Source organism: Seriola aureovittata, chromosome 14 (genome assembly GCF_021018895.1).
Source record: "Seriola aureovittata isolate HTS-2021-v1 ecotype China chromosome 14, ASM2101889v1, whole genome shotgun sequence".
NCBI lineage: Eukaryota > Metazoa > Chordata > Actinopteri > Carangiformes > Carangidae > Seriola > Seriola aureovittata.
In genome coordinates this window covers 5,741,830-5,764,255 of record NC_079377.1, presented here as the reverse complement: position 1 = coordinate 5,764,255, position 22,426 = coordinate 5,741,830, and the positions used below count along the sequence as shown (strand labels likewise).

General features: G+C 40.8%; 1 protein-coding gene across 1 annotated transcript; it reads left to right on the top strand.

The window, feature by feature from the left end:
* The first annotated feature begins 1,587 nt into the window (after window positions 1-1,587).
* Window positions 1,588-22,091, top strand: valopa (vertebrate ancient long opsin a). Its single transcript, XM_056396297.1, has 5 exons — window positions 1,588-2,601; window positions 5,357-5,567; window positions 11,409-11,526; window positions 12,592-12,825; window positions 18,156-22,091. The coding sequence occupies exons 1-5, from the start codon at window positions 2,238-2,240 to the stop codon at window positions 18,390-18,392; spliced, it is 1,164 nt and encodes a 387-aa protein (XP_056252272.1). The 5' UTR covers window positions 1,588-2,237; the 3' UTR covers window positions 18,393-22,091.
* Window positions 22,092-22,426: the final 335 nt, after the last annotated feature.

Sequence of the window (22,426 nt, the reverse complement as noted above, 5' to 3'; positions counted from 1 at the left end):
AAATGGCATGTTTGTAAGGTTTGAAATTAATCTGGAACAAATCTTTGACTCCTAATCCTTTTGAAACTCCTGATCCTTCTGAATCATCACTCTGTGCCTTAATGTGAAAAGTAAAATTACATCTGGGTGAAACCATCGTAATGTCAGTAGCAGCTCTTCAGTGCAACTGGACCATGCACAGTTCATGCGATATGATCACTGCAACACTATTAGGTTCAGCTGGTGGCTGTTTTCTCCAACCTTTGAGCTACTGATAATATCTCAGGGTGATAACCACATGTAACGGTCACTGGAGTTACAGATGAGACAGTTTCTCAATATGATACGCACCTTCCAATAGCTTTTCCTTTCTGTTTTGAAAGATGTTTTAGACAGACGGCTAAAAGGTGAAACAGGTACGTTTGGGAAATGCTGGCAGGCTTCTGAAAAATAAAATCGTCTTCCTTCCCCTAAATAACCAAAATAAAAATGCTCCTGTGTGAGATGCTTCATCCCAAGTTACAGTGGAGCTGCCTCTCACTGACAGCAGTGTGCTGAGGTTTCAAAAAATTTGATAAAATGATACCTTCAAATACAAATACTGCTCATGCTTTGGCACAAAAAGGTGCATTTTTTCAACAACACTCGTGAAAGGTGTGAAGGATGATGGATGAATGGACTCTTTCTTTCTTTCTTTCTTTCTTTCTGACAATAGTTGTCTAAACCTCTAATCTGCAATTGTTAAATATTTAACCGATGAACTGATGTGTCGGAGTCGGGCCTTTGTCACATCTTTTCATGCAAATTTAAATGATTTCCAAATAATTTCTGTCTTGGTTTTAGAATTTGTGCTCGTTGCAAAAAACATTTTCTAAGACTGCTGTGGTTTTATTGCGCAGCAGCAAGGTGTGATGTGCAGAGCGAAGCAATATACATGCTCACTCACCCAGTCCAATAGATCATCTGGTATGTGCACACAACTCAACCTTTTCACAGTTCATGTGAGTTTACTGAGCAGTGAAGGATTGACGGCACTGAAGTTCTCTTTGTTATTTGCACATTTAACAAGTTTATTATTATTATATTATTATGTTTTTACAGTTTTAGATTTTTTTGAAGACTGAGTTGACATTAGAGACTCTGCACAGTAAAGTGTGTTTCTGTAAAGCTTATTAGATGGTTAGTGAGCAGGTGGATGTGGTGGTGTGTTGTTTTGTGCTGTGGTGGGGGCAGTCTAACATAATCAAAGTGGTGAGTTGATCTCTTGATGCCACAGTTAGCTGCAGTGAGGAGTGCTATTAACTGTAATAATCAGGCATTTTAGACTTGTATGTCATAGCTTCACTGTGCAGACCTGCGCACATGCACAGCAGTGCGTCCAAGTTGATTAAAAGGCTTCATTTAATTGGTCCCGGTCAATTAACAACGCACGTGTTTGACACATCTGTGGTACATTTCAGCTCAACAGGTAATATATAAAACACATGTTCTCAATTGTGATAAAACAATGTACACAATGTGACCAATCAGCCCGCTGGGGCGCCTAATTAGCATGATTAATGAATTGTGCACTAGAGAGGAAAAGCCACCAGGTGTCAATGTGTAATTCCGGAACCAGCCTAAAAACAGAGACTTGCTCTTTGTATTAATCAGGACTGGGGGTGATTATTGGTTCGTGGCAAAAGGACATAGTGGGATCGATCGCAGCTATAAGCTCGCGGGTTCAGCCAGAGTGTGCGTCAAGCCTGGAGACTTTGTTGTCATCAGTTTGGGAAGCGCGCAAAGAGGCACACATGAGGAGGACGCGTGGCGTTCTGTCGTCTCTCCTTGAGGGCAGCAGTGATGACGGAGCCGCCTATATAAGCACTTCCAAGATGCTCCTGATCAGTCTGTCATGCACTTGCTGCCAACGCTTCCCTAGACATCGCCTCTGTCCGCGCCGTGCGCTCCTTCACCGCTCCGCGCTCACATGTAGACTCACGCTCTTCAGCAGCTCAACTCAGGATTTCTATCGGATTTCTCTCTCCACAATGCGCTTCGAGCAACGCGGAATTTTATCACAAGAACTTTGAAAAAGAAGAGTGCCAGAGCGCACAGAAGGCTCCAGAGCGCAGGCAGCATGTTTAACTGGAGACTAGTGCACGCGGCTGCCTGGAAGTCACTCCACATGAAGTTGTGAGTATGAGAGAAAGAGATCAAACAGGATTTTCTCGCGGTTAGGGTCACCAAGCAAGTAGCCTACACTCTGGGCGTGGACAATGGATACTTTAAGTCTGTCAGTGAACGCTGTATCCTACACTGTGGCAGCTGAACTCGCCACTACTGATGACCCGTTTAATGGACCCATTAAGAACATCGCGCCGTGGAACTTCACTATCCTGGCCGTGCTCATGTTTGTGGTCACGATACTGTCTCTGAGCGAGAATTTCCTGGTTATGTTTGTTACTTTCAAGTTCAAACAGCTCAGACAGCCCCTGAACTACATTATAGTTAATTTGGCCATCGCTGACTTTCTTGTCTCTCTCACCGGTGGACTAATAAGTTTCCTGACAAACGCCAGGGGTTATTTCTTCCTTGGGAAGTGGGCTTGCGTCTTGGAAGGGTTTGCCGTAACATTTTTCGGTAGGTTTACACATTTGCTCATTTTCTTCTTTCCAAGTATTACTGTCATTGCAGGGCTGCATAAGCGCAACTTCCACAACTGTAGGTGTCAGTGTTTGAGCTTTTTTTTTTTTTTTTTTTAATAGATATATTGCTAAAGATGTTAGATGATGAATTCTCAGCTTTCCATCAGCACTGACTTCAACATCTGTTTATGAATTAGAACATCTGGGAGGGAAAATAAAAATGACGAATCAGTTCCACTACAACTGTTGGGAAAAGGATCAAGCTGACTGAGGATCAGTTTGGAGTTCTGCTCAGTTTCTTTCTTGAAAAGACTGTTTCTGCAAAATAAGCAACATACCACTTCCTGTAGTGACAGGGAGACGCTAAACTAAGTTTTAAGAAACGTTAAATAAAATTCACAAATTCACTTTTTTTTTTTTTTTTAGAGGGCAGGAAAAATATCATAATAATAACAGCAGCGATTTTTACAGTGTTGAACTTTGTTGTTCAATCAGATCTATAATAGATTTTGTAAATGTATTCCAGCTTATTTATGGCACTCTTTAAATCTCAGTCCCAATAATGCAGCAGTGTAAGTGTAATTATGGAGCATATGGCAAACTAAAACCAGAGCACAAAGGTTGGAGTGATGGACATCAGTGTGTACAGTTAAGCAGGGGTTTATCCTATATTCTCAGAATAAAAAACTGCTTAAAAAGTCACTTGTCTGACTCATTGTTAACTTCTGCGAGCCTGTGGTGCAGACTTCCTGTGTCTGATATTTTTGAAAACTCTAGCTGCAAGATATTTGCTGCTTGTGCTGCGATGTGTGTGTAAAAACACACCGCAAGCTCAGTAACAATGCCCAAGGCAGAATTCAAAGCCGTGTTCGCAGCAGATGTTAGCAGCAGTGTGGGACAGAAGCCTCCTCACATACTGTAGTGCATGACTAGCCATAAGTAGGTTACCAGCACCGTGACCGCCAATAACATTTAAGTAAGTCAGTGGATTGGTTTCACAGCCTCTGCTGAAGCTCTATTTAAGATAGAATCAGAAGGGTCCCAAGTGGGATCCTGGGTCTCTGGTTGAGCAACCTGCAGTTCACCAAGAGGAGAGGGAATACTTGTTTATATCAGGCTCCTTATTCAATTAGGTAACAAGATTTGTGCTATCCCATTTTGTCATCTTGGGACAGATGACAGACCCTAAACTTGCCAGATTTACAGAAAACATTAACTTATAATAGATCCTGAGGAGGATATGATGAGATTCATATGATTCTATGAGAATATTACAGAATTACTTTAACTTGCAATAGTTGCAATTTAATGAGACAACATTGGTTTCACATGCCAGACCTGCATTAGGTTGTGTATTAACTGACGACATAAAGTGTATCCCCAGGATATAGAGCAGACTTTACCTACTGATTCGGGAGAAAGAAAAAATCCAACTACACATGAATTTTCATGGATAAAATTCATGGTGGCCCCTGGGTGCAGTATAATGCACTGAATTAACTCCCAAACAAGTGCCATTGTGTATGATTAAGAGGTGTAAAAAACTTAATGGGTCAAGGCAAAGAGCATCTGCAGCACACAGCAGCACAAAGATGCATTTTTGTTGTCAGGAAGCATACATGTTCAAGGAGCTTGTGGTGGAAAGCCACTCAGCTTTTTAGCCTTGACAGCAGTTTCAATGATTGACAGCTTTGTTGCATTAGTATCACCTGTATGGATGTGTGTGTGTGTGTGTGTGTGTGTGTGTGTGTGTGTGTGTTTGCGTGCGTGCATGCGTGAATGTGTGCGTGTGTGTGTATGTGTGATTAAATTGGAAACTGATTAAGCTGACCCAGCTCTTCCCCATGAGCAGGATGGATGCTCCACTTAATATTCTGCTCAGGGCGAGTATATTTTCTGTCTCTATTTTTTTAGTTGGTCCTGTCTATATGCATGCACCTGTGCTTCACAGACAAATACATTAAAACTTAATGGACAGAAGCAGGATGGTCTTTGATGGTCAGTTTTAGTTCACTTAAAAAAACAACAACAAAAAAAAACCAGCAGTTTTGAAGTATTGCTGTTAATTTTATTTCAAAGCCTCTTGTTTAGATATGTGTGACATACTTGAACATCCTGGTTTCTGCCTCTCTCTTTTGTCATCTCTCGTGAGCCTGGTAGGCAGACACTAATAGTTCCTGGCTGTGGAGGGATAGTTAATTAACAGGTCTGTGAGAGTGGCATATTAACATAATTATAGTCTGCTTTTTTTTTTTTAGCCCATTGGAAGGCAGCGTAATGCATTCACTTCAGATCATTAAACTATTTCGAGTAGCAGCACCGCCTCTTCTTTACGTCTGTGCGGCACAGAATAGGATGCTTTGTCAAAGTTAAGAAATATGGTTTCACTGTAGAGGGAGGGGTTGAGCAGGAAATCCCTGCTGAGTACGTTACAAAAGTGTGAAGCAATGAGATTTCACGCTCTGGTGATAAAGGAGTGAATCTAAAAGAGATGCAGAAACAAACATTATGTGCTCAAACACTGTGACTTTCCAGAAAATGATTTCGATAGGTTTATTACTGTGTGAGATATCAATTAAAGAACACCGAGCTGTGATCTCATAGTTCATAAAAACTGATTCCAGGACTTGTGGACGTGTGTGTGTGTGTGTGTGTGCGCGCGTGCGTGTGTGCGTGTGTGTGTGTGTGTGCTTGTGACTGCTGTTGTCCCGCTGAGCCCCCACACGCTGACCTCCTGCTGTTTGCCACAGGGATCGTAGCCCTCTGGTCCCTGGCCGTTCTGTCCTTCGAGCGGTTTTTCGTGATCTGCCGGCCTCTGGGGAACATCCGACTGCAAGCGAAGCATGCAGTCCTGGGTCTGCTGTTCGTCTGGACCTTCTCCTTCATCTGGACCTTTCCTCCAGTGCTGGGCTGGAACAGATATACTGTAAGCAAGATTGGAACCACCTGTGAGCCTGACTGGTAAGAAATTAGCGTTTTATAATCTCTAACCCGCAAAGATCGATGACTGTTAAAAACCATCGCATGAAAGAGCAAAATTTATTTTAAAGGGTCAATCCAAACAAATCACAATATTTTTTCTCTCCCTTTTTTTGTTGCAATTTCTTACTTCCTGAAAAACAGTCCCGGTGAATCCTGGTGACAGTGAGGTGTGTGGAAAATCCTTTTGGAATCGGTACATTTTTCCTGGAAGGACAAATTCCTGTGGAATTTTTCAGACATTGTTTTTAGTGCTTTGATCATCACAAACAGAATGAAATTCTCCGCAATTTTTCTGAGGTGGCAGCACAATATCAGAGCACAATATCTCAAAATACTGGCACAAAATCAATTCCATGGCTCAATACCACAATGAATGTGAAAATAAGTTTTCTGCCATGTGGGTGAAGTGACCTTTTAATGCTGAAGACTGTAGTTAGTATATCTTTTAGAATCTTACATTGTGCACTGATGCAGAAAAAAAATATTTTTTTTTAAGTATTGAGAAATGTTGGTATGTTGGTCACAGCTGCAGTCTAATGTACGCATATACACAGGCACACATTTCTCCCTATAATTAATAAAGCAAAAATGTATTCTGAAACTAAGTTTTACTCTCTTAATCTAAAAAAGAAACCAAACTTTAAACCTGCGGCAGTTGATTTTCTGACCACTTGGTGGCAGCCCAAAAACCTGTAAAAACAACACAACACAACCCCTTAAAATATATCTGGGAAATATCTGGCTCTTCGGCTGCTACATGCACCACTATGTTCACCAGCGAGTCGCTAACGTTGCCTGTCTGTTGTTTGCTGTTGGGCAAGTGGTGCACAGGCCTGTTTTCCTGACAACTGCCCACTGCAGCTGGCAAAGAGGCTGATGAGATTGAACCAAACTGTTGAATTATGGGTAAAACTAAAACGAGCGGAAAGAGGCTAAAACGGGATTGATTTTATGTGGGTTCAGCCCTATGACCAATCCCTTTAAATTACGCATTGTTTCTACAAAAATATTGCTGACAGAAGCTTTAAATGTTAACCTCATGGTAAACCTCGTGGTTCAATCTAACCTTCAACCCAGAAATACTGTATATTCCTTATTTTTCTTACCACCCACACAGACAGATAAAGATCATAGACATTCCACACTCAGCCCTGTGGCTCAGATCTGCAATGCTGCTTCAGCTGTATTAGCTCAAACTGTGTAAATGTGTCTCATGGAAAAAGTCAAGGAACAGGTCGGCTCTAACCTTGGCCCTCAGGGTGCCATCTGGATAATGCTATTTAGCTGCTTTGATCAAAGGCGTGCAGATATGGGGCTCAGTGTTTGCCTGCAGCCCTTTAAGGGAACTATTGCTCAGCGCTGTGGGAACAAATGGTTCAGACAATACAATTTAGAGATCACCTTACGGAGTATCTCCATAAGATGACACGATCCACCTCCGGCTGCATACAGCACGAGTTCTGTCAGAAACCATTTGGTTAACAGCAGGAGCCCTAACGGCACAGGTGTGTGAGGTCCAGAGAGTTGACACATGCATGGCCTGGCGCATTTTAAATGCCTCATTTATGTGCATGGATTTATCAACGGATACATCCGCATGTTCATCACTGGATGGCTTCTGAATGTTAAAAAGCATAAATGCAGGAGCAGTTGGTGCATTGTCAGTAGGTGGCTTCGTCCTTGGAGAGGGATTGGAATACAATGTGCCACCAGTATACCGCTGACTTTCTTTCAAAGCCCTTTCAGTGCTCAGCTATTGTGGAAGACATTTATTAAAAAGACACACACACAGATGGAAATTGCCAGCTCCAGTCCCGGGAGATGCTGGGAAAATCTGCACGTGAACAGCAAATCAGTAACCCTATCCCCTGCCCTCATTAAACTATCATTATCATTTTTTGGCATGATGGCCTGTTGCCTCTCTGTTAAGTGATGAAAGCATAGACACGAGGGTACATCACATTATGTATAAGACGAACATAATGAGGAAGGTGAGAAAACAACTGGCAGCATCTGTTACGCTAAATGGACATTAGTTTGAAATGATGCAGCTCAATCCAGCAGTCGTACAGTGTTCATTTTTGCACCTGATTTTAATTTTGTTTTAGACTCAGTCCTTAGACAGAAATGTAGTTTTGGTCACATTCTAATTTATTCTAGTTTATTTTAGCAAAACTAAAATATTTTAGTAAATTTCAGTCTAATTTGAGGATACACCATCTTTGATGTGTGCAGTTTCCATGCTTCCACATTTATATGAAAAGACACTTTTACCTTATAACAGACTTTAGTAGAGTTGTCACTCCCAAACTCTGGCTTTTTGAACAAAGCTTTTCAACTCATTGTTGTTCTTTCTGACTTGCAGCGACCCGGGCTCTCTACTGTCACTTCCTGGTTCACTGAAATTTATTACCTGTCTGGGTTTAACTTGAGATAAAAAGCTAAAACCTTAAAATGAATTAAATAATTCAAATTGAAGATTCAGATGGTTGACAGGCCACATTAATCCTGTGAACACAAAAAATAGCAAGCTCAAAGTAATGCTAACAACATATTAATTATAAGAAAACAAACAGTTAAGGCCAAACCACATCTTATCATTTACTTGACCTACATCAGTACATCAACGATTAGTGCTGAGATTCCATACCAGAGAGGAATCATCTAACATAGAAACACAAACACAAGGAGCACTGAAACAACACATAATGTAAACACATTCATTCATTCATTTTCTACCGCTTATCCTCTAGTAGGGTCGCGGGGGGACTGGAGCCTATCCCAGCATCTTTTCGGGCGAGAGGCGGGGTACGCCCTGGACAGGTCGCCAGTCCATCGCAGGGCAAACACATAGAGACAGACAACCATTCACACTCACAGCCACACCTATGGTCAATTTAGAGTATCCGATTAGCCTAGTATCCTAAAGGAGTTTTTTAAATCGAAAACAACTGGACTAGGTTATTTGTCTGTGAAGACGTTTCACCTCTCATCCAAGAGGCTTCATCAGTTCGTGTACGCATCTGACCAGGCTAGGACTGGTCCTACTTTCTGGTGTGGAGACCCAGGTATTTAACCTCTTGTTGGCGTTGACAAGGATGATGATGTCACTGGTTCCCTTTTTTTTTTTTTTGTGCTCCAAGTGTCAACGACAGTCGTTTGCATGACTGTCGTTGGTGGAAAATTGGTTTCGACTTCGTTAGTGCTCTATTGTGTTATAACGACAGTCGTTAGAGTCACATGCCACTTGTGAACAGTTGTTATTCTTGGAGGCTAAGCCTAGTCCCCATTTTGCATGTCTTTGGACTGTGGGAGGAAGCCAGAGTACCCAGAGAGAACCCACACTGGCACGGGGAGAACATGCAAACTCCACACAGAAAGATCCCACGGCCGAGCTGGGACTCGAACCCGGAACCTTCTTGCTGTGAGGCGACAGCGCTAACCACTGCACCACCATGCAGCAATGTAAACATACTTACATGCAAACATGTACACACAATAATACATATGTTTATGTGGAGCTACTTCAGGTGTCTTTACATCTGAAAAATCTTCTTCCCAGGATAAATATTGTAGCACAATGTACATCTTTCCTTATTAATCTGTATTCCCACAGACAATGAAAAAGTGACATCATTACATTTAGTACAAGTATCAGGATAAAAGGATTTTGACAGGGGCAGCATATGTATGCCTCAGCCAATATAATTAGGATCTCTGTTTTTCCTCACAACAGGTATTTTCCTCAATTGATTGATTGTCAGTCGTCATTAAGCTCTGTCCTCCGTACTTGTAAATTTCTCTCAAGTAGAGATGTCTCAAGGGAGGAGATCAATCCTATAACATAGCAATGTTTTAATGCCATTTCTTCTGAGGTGATAAGAAAAGGATAATCGTATTGTTGTTTTTGAGCTGTATAAGTATAATCTATCTATATGAAAAATCTAATTTAGCTGCCAATCTCTCCAATCTCTCTAATGCCCCTACTGACCCACAACGGGAACCTTAATCTGACCTTCCAGGTATAAATTCTGAGTTACCTCATGTAGGACTAAATTGGGAGAGAGGTTGGTGTTTGTTCATGTACTTCTGGATGTCATACCTTACATTGATCAACATTAATACAGTGGGGTTTTGACAAATATAACTTAAGACCCAGTGCTAAATTTGACACAAGCTTGTAAGTCAACAAACACGGGACGATATTTAAAGAAAAATAATTCATGATTGCTCGTAGTTGATCTGGTTAACCCTGTCCATTTGCTACTGTTTGATTTGTCACGGTAGTTTTGCTTGTTATTGTCCTTGCTCATGATGAGCTTGTTTAAGCTGTAACAAACTTGATGCAGCATCATTGCATCATAATTTGTGGGGAAAAGTGAATAAGCAGTGCTTGCCCCTCCCCCATCAACACCACTGTGATGCCTTTGAGCAAGACCCTAAACCCCTACTGCTCCAGGGGGAGCGGCTCAGTGACCAGTGGGTCACACTGTGGTTTGTACTGGGCAGCTTCCAAGTGTGAAGGTTTGTAATTGATGAATGCGATCAGGGATTTCCTGTAAAAGAGAGGGTGTGTTTCAGTGAAACTACCCTAAATTAAATAAGAATTAGAATAATGAAATAAAAAATAAAGGAGTAATTTCTGTTGTATGTCTGATATCAACTTTGTTCAAGTAGTTTAATTTTAGTTTTAAGGCCATTTCATTATTTGTCATTTGTTTTCACTTTGTCATTATCAGTCATTGAGGGATGAAAGTGAAGTGGTCTGAATACTTTCTGAAGCAGCTGTATCCAGTACTTCCCCTGTTTCTGTAAGAAGTGACAATGATGGCTGATATAAAATATAAAACCTGTATATATATATATATATATATATATATATATATATATATATATATACCTATACCTATACCTATATAGGTATAAATACCTCTGAGAAACTTTCAAATGTGACACAGGACTGAGCTCCCCAGTGTAAATGAGGAGATTCACTCTGACAGTGAAGTGGACTGTTAGTGAAAAGGGGCACACCAGCTGGTGGTGGATGGACTTATTCGTTAAATGAATTACATTTTGTGGACTTGTCTGACAGTTTTGGCAGGTGTGGCTCGTGTGATTCACCTCATCAAAAATGACAGTTTGGCTGGCGACAGCAGTCATGGAAATGATTTAAATGCTGCACACAGACAGAAGTCACTGAATCTCACATTACTTTGACCTCCACACCATAAGATGGAGCTGCTGAGGAAACTGAATGGTTTGTTCTGTACAGTGACTGATGCAACTCCTCAACAATTAACTGGAGTTTCCTACCTCCAAGCTTTTACAGGGAGCACAGAAACTGACTAAATTGGCCTAAAACTGACACAGGAATATATCATGTTTTAATAACACTACAGAGAACATAACCAAAGGGTGCATGGCTGTTTGTAAGGGTGCAATTAGGAGAAAAATGAGCACGCTGGGAGAAAGTCTGAGTGATTCAGGTGGGCCCAGACCTGCACATGTGATATTTAGATATATATTTAGAGTTTTAGGGCCTCAAGTGAGCTGAGCTGCTATCACAGGAACAAGAATTTACAGAAGCACCCCTCCCTGTTTAGAGTTATTTTGTGCAGTTATACCTAACAATCCCTCACAGCACTAATGTGTCTTTTAATCACAGTATGACACTGCCCACTTGCTGATGAAACATTGCTTTTTTTCAGTTTCAAAAATCAAAAAGTGGAAAGTTACATTTATGTTTTTGTAATAGTTGATAAATGTGTGTTTAAATTGACTAAAAAGTAAATGTCAACCTCATTTTCTGTCTCGGAACAGGTATACAACCAACATAATAGATCACAGCTACATCATTACTTTCTTCACCACCTGTTTCATTTTCCCGCTTGGAGTGATTTTCTTCTGCTATGGGAAGCTCCTCCGGAAGCTCAGGAAGGTCGGTTCTTACACAACACAAATGAAAAGCATTTCCTTTCTGAAAATGACTTCATAAGACATTTGTATAAGGTGTGCTTTCAGATTTCACACAATCATCCTTCTGTCATTAGAAAAGATAGAAACTTGGAAGTCAGCAGCAGGGAAGGAATCAGACTCCAGGAGGGTGCTGATGATCCACATCCACTGAGCTACACTAGTTAGCTGAAAATCTTTCTCTGATTAGGGCTTTTATTACAGGGACTACACTAATGCACATTTTGCTATGTTCTTGGCATATAACATTACTCTGATGTGGTTTGGTTTGCTTAAAGTAAAGCTGCAATGTCAGTCTTGAGATCTGAAATATGCAGCTGACATGATATAAAGAAATATGCATGCACCTCTGGAACTTTACTGGGTTTTGATTGAGTCCACAGTCATGCTAACATCTGTAGATGAAATGTTCATGGATGGTGAAAAAAGAGCATTGAAAATGAATTGGACATATTGGAGCATTTGTGGGACATAAAGACTATTTCATGGTGGTTGCAGTCAAGGCTGAATTACTAACTGGGGGAAAAGGAAACTGCCCTTTAATTGAAACCCATCTGCAAATTTTGGTGACCTGCTGTAAACGGACACATAGTTAATAAATGGAAGGAGAGGCACAATAGGGGCTTTATCAGTAACAATTAAGCTGAAAGGGGCCCTGTAGAGTTTTCTTTTTATTTTAGTAAATTCATTCTTTATCTAAGACAGTAAATATTTCCTGGAAACTCCCTATCATTTAATAAGAGTGACTAGTGACCAGCCCAAAAACAGTATGGAAATAGAGCTTTTAGTGTCTCATGTTGGTTTCAAAAGCTCAGAAATATGTGAAACACAAACTAAATATTTCAAAATGTCAGAATTAAAATATTCAAGCTTAATTTCTTTTTTGAAAGGTTGACTAGCAGAGCATTGAAATAAAAGAATTTGGTGTTAGTCTTGAAAACCCTGTATTTGTTAAATCCTAACCTAACAGATTCTCCTCAACGAGTTAGAAAGTTCTGTAGGGTCAGTCATAGATTTATCTTTCCTCCAGGTATCTCATGGTCGTCTGGCCAATGCCAGGAAGCCAGAGCGGCAGGTGACCCGTATGGTGGTGGTCATGATTGTCGCATTCATGGTGGGCTGGACGCCGTACGCTGCCTTCTCCATACTGGTCACAGCTCATCCATCCATTGAACTGGATCCCAGGCTGGCTTCCATTCCCGCCTTCTTCTCCAAGACAGCTGCTGTCTACAACCCAATCATCTACGTTTTCATGAACAAACAGGTAACTTTTTCATTTTAGAGGCAAATCTTTGTGTTTTTATTTCAGTCAGCATCAGGGATCCAGTTTGATGTTGTCATACAGTGCCCAGTACCAAGCTGGTTAAAGCAGTGTAGACGGTAGGTAGCTGAAGTCTTTCCTCTGCACGTTTGAGACACGTCACTACATGTATGCAGCAGGTAAAAGCTGCTGCAGAATACTGAGATGTTATTTTTTCTTCTGTTGTTGTCGGATGTTAACCTGTCTTTCAATAATTCACAGTCTATGAATAAAATACAGTTGTCCATGCATGCCTCTGTTGTTAAAAATACATTAGCCGCCTGTAATGTGCCTGTTAGTCTTCCAAATGTGAAAGGGCTGGTGTTGACATGTCTTTGTGCCATTTGCTTTGTTTAATTTTACATTATGTTGTCTAGCTCTTTTCCTCAGAGTAAGTGAGACACACACGAACTCTCTGGGTAATCACCGTTGACTATGCAAATATTGACAGCATGACAGCAGCCATTAGAAAAGAGTGAATATGTGCAGTTCTTTAACACATGACATAGGATCGTTGGTTAAAAGGTCTGTCCATATGTTTCTAGATTTCATTGGAGTTGTGGTGTAAAACACAGTGCAATTGTTTTGACAGCTTCTCTATAAAACAATCGTTCTTAATTCAGAGTAACAGTCTTTGGCTGGACATCAGCAGCGGGGCTATAGTTATAAACGCGAATGGCCGTGACTGAGTGGTGAAGTTACACTATTGGTCAGCCGGCCGAGTGTTGGAGTTTCCCCACTGGCCGTTGCTCTTTCAAAATGAATTGGCACGAACAAGCAGTGTTGCCACTGCTACTTTCCATAGAGGAGAGTAACTAGTGTTGTCCTGCGAGCAAGAGGAACACCTCTCAGTTCAGTGAGCGGCGGAGACGCTGTGCTGTGTGAGACAAAGTAAGATCCATATCACGGTCATAAAAATGGGATTTTAGCAGGCCTGGATATTAACATGTAGTTGTAATGGGCCGCATTTCAGTAACCATTTCAAACTTGTTCCATTGTCTGAAAGACAGAAACAGACAATCATGTAAATGAGAACAGTTTTATTGGGATTTTGGCTGTATTAAAATACTGTATATGTGAGCACTGAGAGGAGGAGAGAAGCCGTGACTCCATCAAGCAGCAGTTTGCATGATGCAACCTTAATCAAAAGCTTGGAAAACATTCTCCATTATTAGCGCTCTGGCGGTTGTGTGAATGGTGTACATGACACACAGAAACATACTTGTGCAAACAGTTGCACCCTGCTCTTCAGCCAAACGGTTCTCATGTGCAGAAACAGAGCTCACAGTGTCCTTAAGCAAAACACTGCTGCCCCGTGGGGCTGTCTGCTCCTCGGATGCTGGAGTCACCAGCGTTAGTGCTGCTTTAGGTCTGTTGAATATGAACATGCTGTGTCCAATTTACTGGCATCACATCAGTTTCCGTTACTTCTCGCTGCGGTTTGGAGCCACCATCGAAGAAGACAGTTCATATAAAACTTCTTTAACAGTTAGAAGTTCTTTAACAGCCTTTTCATGTTAACATGTTTTCCTCACCATTTGCACATTGCTCCACTGACTGTGGCAAGTTTTCAGTGGACATGACGGGTTTTACTTTTTCAATGGTGTTCTTTACAGTCCTGCCAGTATAGTGGACATTAAAACTGTCAAGGCCAATTATGATGAACATGTCCAAATATGGGACTTGCCTACAGTACAATTTAAAGTGATCTATTTTCAGAAAGTGGAATAGTCCAACTATATATATCTGTGTGTGTGTGTGTGTGTGTGTGTGCGCGCTGGGCATGATGCCTAAATCAGACCCCCAGTTGCCAGGCAGCTGCATGCTCCACTTCAGTGTCAGCCTGTGTCTCCACTAAGGCATCAAGTGGCTGTAAAGAAGGACAGCTAACAGGCAGATCCTGGTTTTAACAGAGCTCCCACTGCTTCACCCAAATTGTGCCTATCGAAGTCAGCTGATCTCTAGGGCTTGATCGTAATACCCCTCCCTCTCTCCCTCTCTCTGTCTCTCTGAGTTACATAACAAGGTCCAGGATTTCCATGATTCATGACCACAGCCACTCGTTGTAGTAATCGTTGAGTTAAAAAGCCCTTCAGGATCTCCTACGTCAAAAGGCCGAAGGCGAAAGAACAGATTAGAAATATCCAATTATCACTTGTGTAGGTATTATTTAAAAATCCATTCCACATGAGGCTTGAACAGTCTTTGATCACTCAGTGCCACACTGCTTGATCAATGGAAAAGGAAAGGCAGGCGACTAAAGATAAAGCATGTGAGAAAGTAACATTTGAACTTTTGACAGGAAATACTTAATTTAGTAAATTGATGTTTTGCCCGCTGGGGTCTTGATTTAATTGATCCGTTTTGAGAAAATATACTTTTTTCTCCTTCCACTCCCATAGATTGAGTTTCCAAACATTCAAACGCTCATGCCATCACACAGTAAAACCATACTCACCATGTGAAGATATTCTTCTTATTTAATGATTTACTGTACATACATAGATGTAGTAAGTGCTTTCATGTAACAGGAGAGTGCTTTAGTCCAGTGTACCTGAAAAGTTGGTCTTGAGGCCAAGGAGAATATACAGTATAACTGAAGCACTCTTCTTGAAATCGAATTCTCAAAAGAAAGGCATTCAAAGTGTTATCTGTGGAATAAAATGTGGTGAAAAGTTTCTAATATGTACCTTATTTCAATGTTTACCAAACTACAGGATCAAGATGAGTTTTATAGTCCAAACAGAATAAAATATTTAAAAAGTTTTATTTCAATTTCAATCTCTAGCCACAACAGGCAGCTCTTTTAAATCCAAACTCTCTGATGAACCCACTGTACGAAACCTGCCCAGCAACTTCCCCAATATTTGACCAGATACTCTGTGATTTCCAGCTGCTAGATTACAGGTCAATATATGCTGGCAACTAGCAGCTATAGAGTCAAATATTTCCCTCAGGGGTTAGTGGAGACCAAAACAGAGCTAAAAGGAGAGTGAATATTTGACTTAATCTCCCTCTGAACTACGTGTTGGGTAGCTTTGTAGACCCTGTCCCCCCACACATTTCCAGTCAGATAGTGAAGTATATGTCAGAGCATTTCGATAACTTTCCAAAACAGAGGATGCGTCATTTACCCCCACTTCATACTGTGATTGGCCAGCTGTGTGCAGGAGAGAGAGAAAAGCCAGGCGTTGTATTTCTCTCTGTAGATCTTTATTTTTTAAATTTGTTACACAACTACATTACGTGTGGCACCTTTAATGTGAACAACTAACTGCAATGCTATGAACGTGTTGCTGGAGAGACTGACAATATGTCCCATTATCCCAGTTTTTAACGATACTGCGTCAGGACAGGCTTTTCACTCTGCCCTCTGTTCAGAACAACTGTAAACATCAGATTTTTGACGTGGTCGGACAATGCGTCATTAGAGCTATTTTTGAGAGACCTAAACTAATGCTAATACTGCTAACAATCCTAATTCTGTATGTGTAATATAGGCAGTTGTTTGCTAATACATTATTAACATCTTTAGAAGGTCATTCTGTATGTTACACACATTGTATTTTTTTTATAGCTCATTGTGCTGCCCCAAAAATCAGTGAATTCAGGTTTTAGGTATGATTTTACCCAACAATGTAACATACCTGACACAAAATAGCATTTACATATTCAACTTTCTTCACCAGCTTTCCTTTTTTGAAATTGCAGGGCTCCTTTTTTCCCTTTAGCCTTTGACAGTAGCAACTTCTGTACAGACATTTTGGCGATATCCATTCATACAGTACAGGATGCTTACAATTATCATGGTATAGCAGTGTTATAATTAAAGGTGCAGGCATTAGAGGTGTTGGAAATTGATGTCACCACCTTTTGTGACTCCTTTCAGCTGTAAACTGCTTTAAAGAAGCAGATGGAGGTGCTATATGTGCTGTAGATGTTCTGGGTTAATGTGTTTCAGCTATTCATTTTGCCATTAAGATGGCATTTTATGACCTTATTCTCTGTGCAGGAGTGTTTTAAAACCTCTGTTTTTCAGAAGTGGAGGGAAGTGTTGTAAGGGGGTTTAACGACATATTTAAGGTCCTGGAGTGAACAAAGTAATAGAGCGGCCTTTTATTTTCCATGAGGGTAATGGAGGAGTTAATGCCACACTTCCAAAAGCATTACTGGCTTGACGGGGGGAGTTACGAGGCTTGCGTGTTAAATTAGACAGGTCATTAAGGGTCAGGAATCATGATTTCTCCCCAGGGTTTCACAGAATGGGAGCTTCAAACTGAAAAAGGTCAATTAGTGTTTTTAGTTTTAAAGTAATGTGGAAACCAATGATTGTGGGGCTATTAGTGAGGACCAGCTGACAATGGAAATGTGTGTGTGTGTGTGTGTGTGTGTGTGTGTGTGTGTGTGTGTGTGTGTGTGTGAGAAAGGACAATGTGGACACAATGCATGTTGTGTAATATAGTCACCAGAGGTGGACAAAGTGCACAGCCCCATTACTTGAGCTGAAGAATAGATACTCCTGGTCAAATATCACTCCAGTACAAGTGAAAGTTGTTCAGTCAAATTTTACTTAAGTTCTATCTGTCTATCTATCTATCTATCTATCTATCTATCTATCTATCTATCTATCTATCTATCTATCTATCTATCTATCTATCTATCTATCTATCTAACCTAGCATCATCAGGACACTGCCGAGTTCAAACTGAGCCATTCAAAAATGCAGCAGCACGACATGACTGACAGTGAAGGAGGTGGCTGTGATTGATTTTCTCCTGTTACGAACACAGTCTATGGTCTATCACATTTTTCAGAATAAAATAAAATAAATTCCACTGACTAAAAGCTGCTTCAAAGTAATGAGTACTTCATAGAAATGTAGTGGAGTCAAAAGTACAATATTTTACAGTGGCCCTGAGAGCTTAACACACTGCAACTTAAGAAAACACATAAATATACAAATGCGCTGCGTATTCAGAAAACATCTTCATCGACTTAACCACACATGCGCTGCAAAAAATCGCAATGTGTGCTAATTATTAGCAGTAGACATTAGTTTATATTCTGGAATTAGTGATGTTATGCACAGAGCTCAACAGGTTTTATACACTGGAACAAAAAAAGTTTAAAATAAAATAATACGTTAAGAATTAATTATTAATAGTATTAATATTAGTATCTAAAAACAGACTTTTTTCATGTCCTTTAAACAAGATACCTAAAATGTTGAAATTTCAACCAATTTTAAGATCATTTCAAGCTAACTGTTTTCAATTCACTTGTTTTCTGCCCAGTTCAGGAAGTGCCTAATCCAGCTCTTCACTGGCATGGGGACTATACCAGACAGCAACCTGAACCAGACCTCAGAGCGACCCGGAATAACTGCCGAGAGTCAAACAGGAGAAATGTCAGCCATTGCAGCCCGCATCCCTGTGGGTGGCACTGCATCGCCCAGGTCTGATGATTCTCCGACCGACTGTGGCTCGTTTGCTCAGCTGCCCATCCCAGAGAACAAAGTGTGTCCAATGTAACAGTAAACCTCGTCCCAGTAGATGTCCTCTTACCGTCCTCTGACCCCGAGAGTCCATTATAACCTCCTGTGATCTAGATGCAGTGTGTTTCTGAAACTGTTCGGACATTTACAGGACTTTGTTAATTTCTTGGAGAGATTGAGGGTGCAGTGTGAACAACAGAGAGTTAACTTTTGATGGGTTTTCATAGTGGATGCTTCTAGCACATTTTTTATATTTCACTTGCAAATGTAAGTAAGGATAGAGAGTAAACTTAAAAAACAGTTTTGTGCTCCAGCATGATTCAGTAGTTTGTTCAATATTTGATTATAAAAGAAAAGCACAACAGCAGCGACAAGAACTGTGCCAAAAGAAATGCTAAGAGATTTACCCATGAGCTAATATTTGTTTGCTGGACGTTCCTCTGTCCTGATATGAGACAATATCATGGATGTTCTCTTGACCATCATTGCACACCTGCGAGTGTGTCACTATAGAGGGAACTTGATTTGACTTGATAGCATCTGCCTCCATATCTCCGTGAAAGAAAGAGAAACCTTGACATGGGTTAGCGTAGGGCTAGCCAATGTTTTTCAAATAACACATGCATCCAGCCTTTCATCTTGTCCTTGCCGTCTCCTTTGAAGCCCTGTGATGGCGCCTGCAGAAAGCGTTGTTTTTCTGTGCTGTTTCATTACATAGGCAACGCATCCTCCATTCATCTCCACGCGTCAAGAGGACGGAGCGGTCTTCTGAATTTGGATACTTTTATTTCAGTTTATCCCATGTAGACTTGTTTGGGTCAAAGCTTTCATCTTTAATGAAGATGGTCAATCGGACTCTGAGATGCTGTGGTTTTCTGTTGCCTCTGTTGCAGACGTAGGGGGACAACATATTTATGAAGTGCCAGCATAGGATCAAGCAACACTCAATCATGCACTCAACTACAAGTAGCACATATGCATAAACCACACACACACACACACATACACACACGTATAGACGACCAGATGCACACGCATGAAGAAAGTAGGCCATCATTAGGACCAGGCTTTGGTCCCCATGAGGACTTCTGGTCCTGACAAGATCGGTGTTTATAATTGGAAAAGGTCAGAAAGGTATAACGAAAATGCGCGCGCGCACACACACACACACACACACCACACACACACACACACACACACACACACTTTCTTTTCTTTCTATATTTGTGGGTACCCATCACTGACGTAATCACTTCACCTTCAAACACCCATTTAAATTTGTTGGGTACAGAATTGTGGTTCCCACAAAACGGTCCGTCCCCACAAGTAAAGTGGAAGTTGTTGGGCCCCACGCATATACTAAAACAAGCCCACACACACACACACACACACACACACACACACACACACACACACACACACACACACACACACACACAGATTGCAGTTCACTGCCTGTATTACAATAAGCTTTCTATAGGCACTGTGAAGATGTTACAATGCACCAATAAATATCCTAGCACAAGAGTGGCTTAGCTAAGCAGCCATGTACAAAAGCAATGAGTATTCCCATCATTAGCACAGGTCAACAGCAATATTAAAGCTAAATACTGTCACACAGTCGAACACTTCAGTGTTAGCTACAGTAGATGTAGCAGTGAGTATTAAAATGTCTTCTACTTGACTTTGTGGTGCATGTTTGTTCACTATTAGTGGATATTTGTCAAAACATTGTTGTATTCTCTATGCTGCACAGTAATTCACTATGTTGAAAAAAAAAAAGTAAGAGTATGATGTCTGTTTGCAATGTACTGATCGTGTGTTCAAGTCATGTTTGGCCAGTCTGGTAGAGATAACATTTAGCATCTTTAACCACAATGCCTCTGTGCCAAATTAATTGTGATGCCTTGATTTAATTAGCATAACATCATGAGACCATGGTGAGGACAACTGGCAAGTTAGCCTCTATCCCACAGACAAGTTTCCCAGAATTGATTCATTTTTTAGTTATCCTTGTTGCTTTGTTGTTAACTATGGAAACTACAGCCTTTTAAACATTTTTGGAATTTAAAGGTGCATTAATACATTTTTTTTGTTTTAGCAGTTGATAAAATGGTGGACAGACAAAGCTTGCGAACTAGCTAGAGAAGAAAGCTGAACACAGCAAGACAACTTGACTCCAAACAAATGCTAATATTCCTCTGTTTCTCCGTATGTGAGTGTAAGTTGGCAACTGTTTGTTCACACATTTAGCCATAACAGTGTAATATGGTGGTGGCTGTGGATCTGTTGTTTTGTCAGTAAATGTACATTGGATATTATGCTTTACAGGGATAGTTCAGCTTTTTTTTGACATAACATGATTTAAGTTATCCACCAAAAAAGTACATTAATCTGTGGACATGTGCACTGGCAAGGAACACTATGGTTATAGATCTCCCAGGGAGCTTCCTCCAAAAATGAACAGCAGCTGCAGCAAGAAAACAAAAGAAGAAAAACAACCACACACCCCATTACATTATGGTCCAGCTTTCAAGATCAAAGGCTCCTATATGTAGTAATACACCAACTTACGTCAGCAAGCAAATAGTTCCTGAGAAGTGTGAGAGGAGATATTAGTTCAAGATGTTTAATCTCACTGTGTGAGTTATATTGTGGCTTGAAATACTGGTTGCTCATATTTGGATGACAAGGCAACATCTCTCTGGAGAATCTACAACCACAGTGCTGCCGTCTGAAGCTAACATCCATTCATCAATATCAAGACTCCCACTATCTGTGTCAAAAAAAATCCAAACATTCTGTTCCACTGTCCACACACACTGTCTGCACCAGTTAGAACCAAAAAGCATGCGTTTTTACCTTCCCCCAGCCTCCCCACTACTTGCACACATACATATACCCTAACACACACACATACAGTACAGACCCATCTACAGTTATGGATACAGTTGGTGTGTAGGGGCTTTTTGGAAGGGTTTTTGCTTGTCACTGTCAGTAACTTGTGTCATTTCAGACCCAGCCAGGCCCCCTCTGCCCAGTCTCCCGCCTGCTGGAAGCTCCGCCCCTACACACACCTGTTCCCATTAACCTAATCATCCCCTCTGTGTGTATATATATATATATATATGTATACACCTCCCTGTTGCGACTCACCAGTTGTCAGATTGTCTTTGTGCTTTTTGCCAAAAGAGCTGCAGATCTTTGTTCGTGTACCTGCCTGATTCCTGCCCCTGACCTGCTTCATAATGACTGTACCTGCCCACCCCTTTGTACTGTTCCCTCTCTGGTTTGTATGCTTTGTGTTGAACTTATCCAGTGAAGACTTTTACCTGCCATCATTGACTCTGTTGTGCTTTTGGGGTCCCAAGTTTCTCAGAACATGATATAGTGACTTCACCTTGAAGATTAGACAGGATATAAATCTTAACAAAACTGCACGTGTTACATTTTGGTGCAAGGATTACAGACTGCACTGCATGCTGATAATAGGAGGGAACACTTCCACCATGTATAGATGGGCTAAAACTCCTATTTCTCCTATTTCACCTCCCTGCCCTGAATATCAAGCTGCTCCAACTGTCTGTTGTATTGTAGGCATGTTGAGACTTGTTCTGCTGTATGGTTTTGTGTCATGAATATTTCTGTCGTCAGTTTGATTTACATGGCTTTATAGTTCATAGATGCACGCTTGTTATAAAACTGTCTGTATTAAAGTATTTTTTTTGAAAAGCAATTATGCACTGTGTTGTTTTCTTTTTACATTTTGCAACAATAATAATGAAAATGGGAGCTACTTAGTCTGATGGAGAGTGTTTAGAAGCTGTAGCTAGGACTCAGACCACCTCCTCCAGTACTCCACTGAGCACTATACAGTTTGAAGTGCAGTCCTAATACATGAGGACCTTGTGAACTCCACAATCCATGTAGACCATCAGAGGAGGTCCTGAGCCATCAGCTAGAAAAAATGAATAAAACATGAAAAAGCTTACACTTACATGTACAGTACATAGCTCACCAACAAGCATTTTGTGGAATATAATGCTGCATAAGCAACTACAGTTAATTACA

Bases quoted from the DNA above. Each gene is read 5' to 3' on its own strand.
- valopa (XM_056396297.1), top strand. From the start codon at position 2,238: ATGGATACTTTAAGTCTGTCAGTGAACGCTGTATCCTACACTGTGGCA. The intron at 2,602-5,356 runs GTAGGTTTACAC...TGTTTGCCACAG, and splicing joins GTTTGCCGTAACATTTTTCG to GGATCGTAGCCCTCTGGTCC. The intron at 5,568-11,408 runs GTAAGAAATTAG...GTCTCGGAACAG, and splicing joins ACCACCTGTGAGCCTGACTG to GTATACAACCAACATAATAG.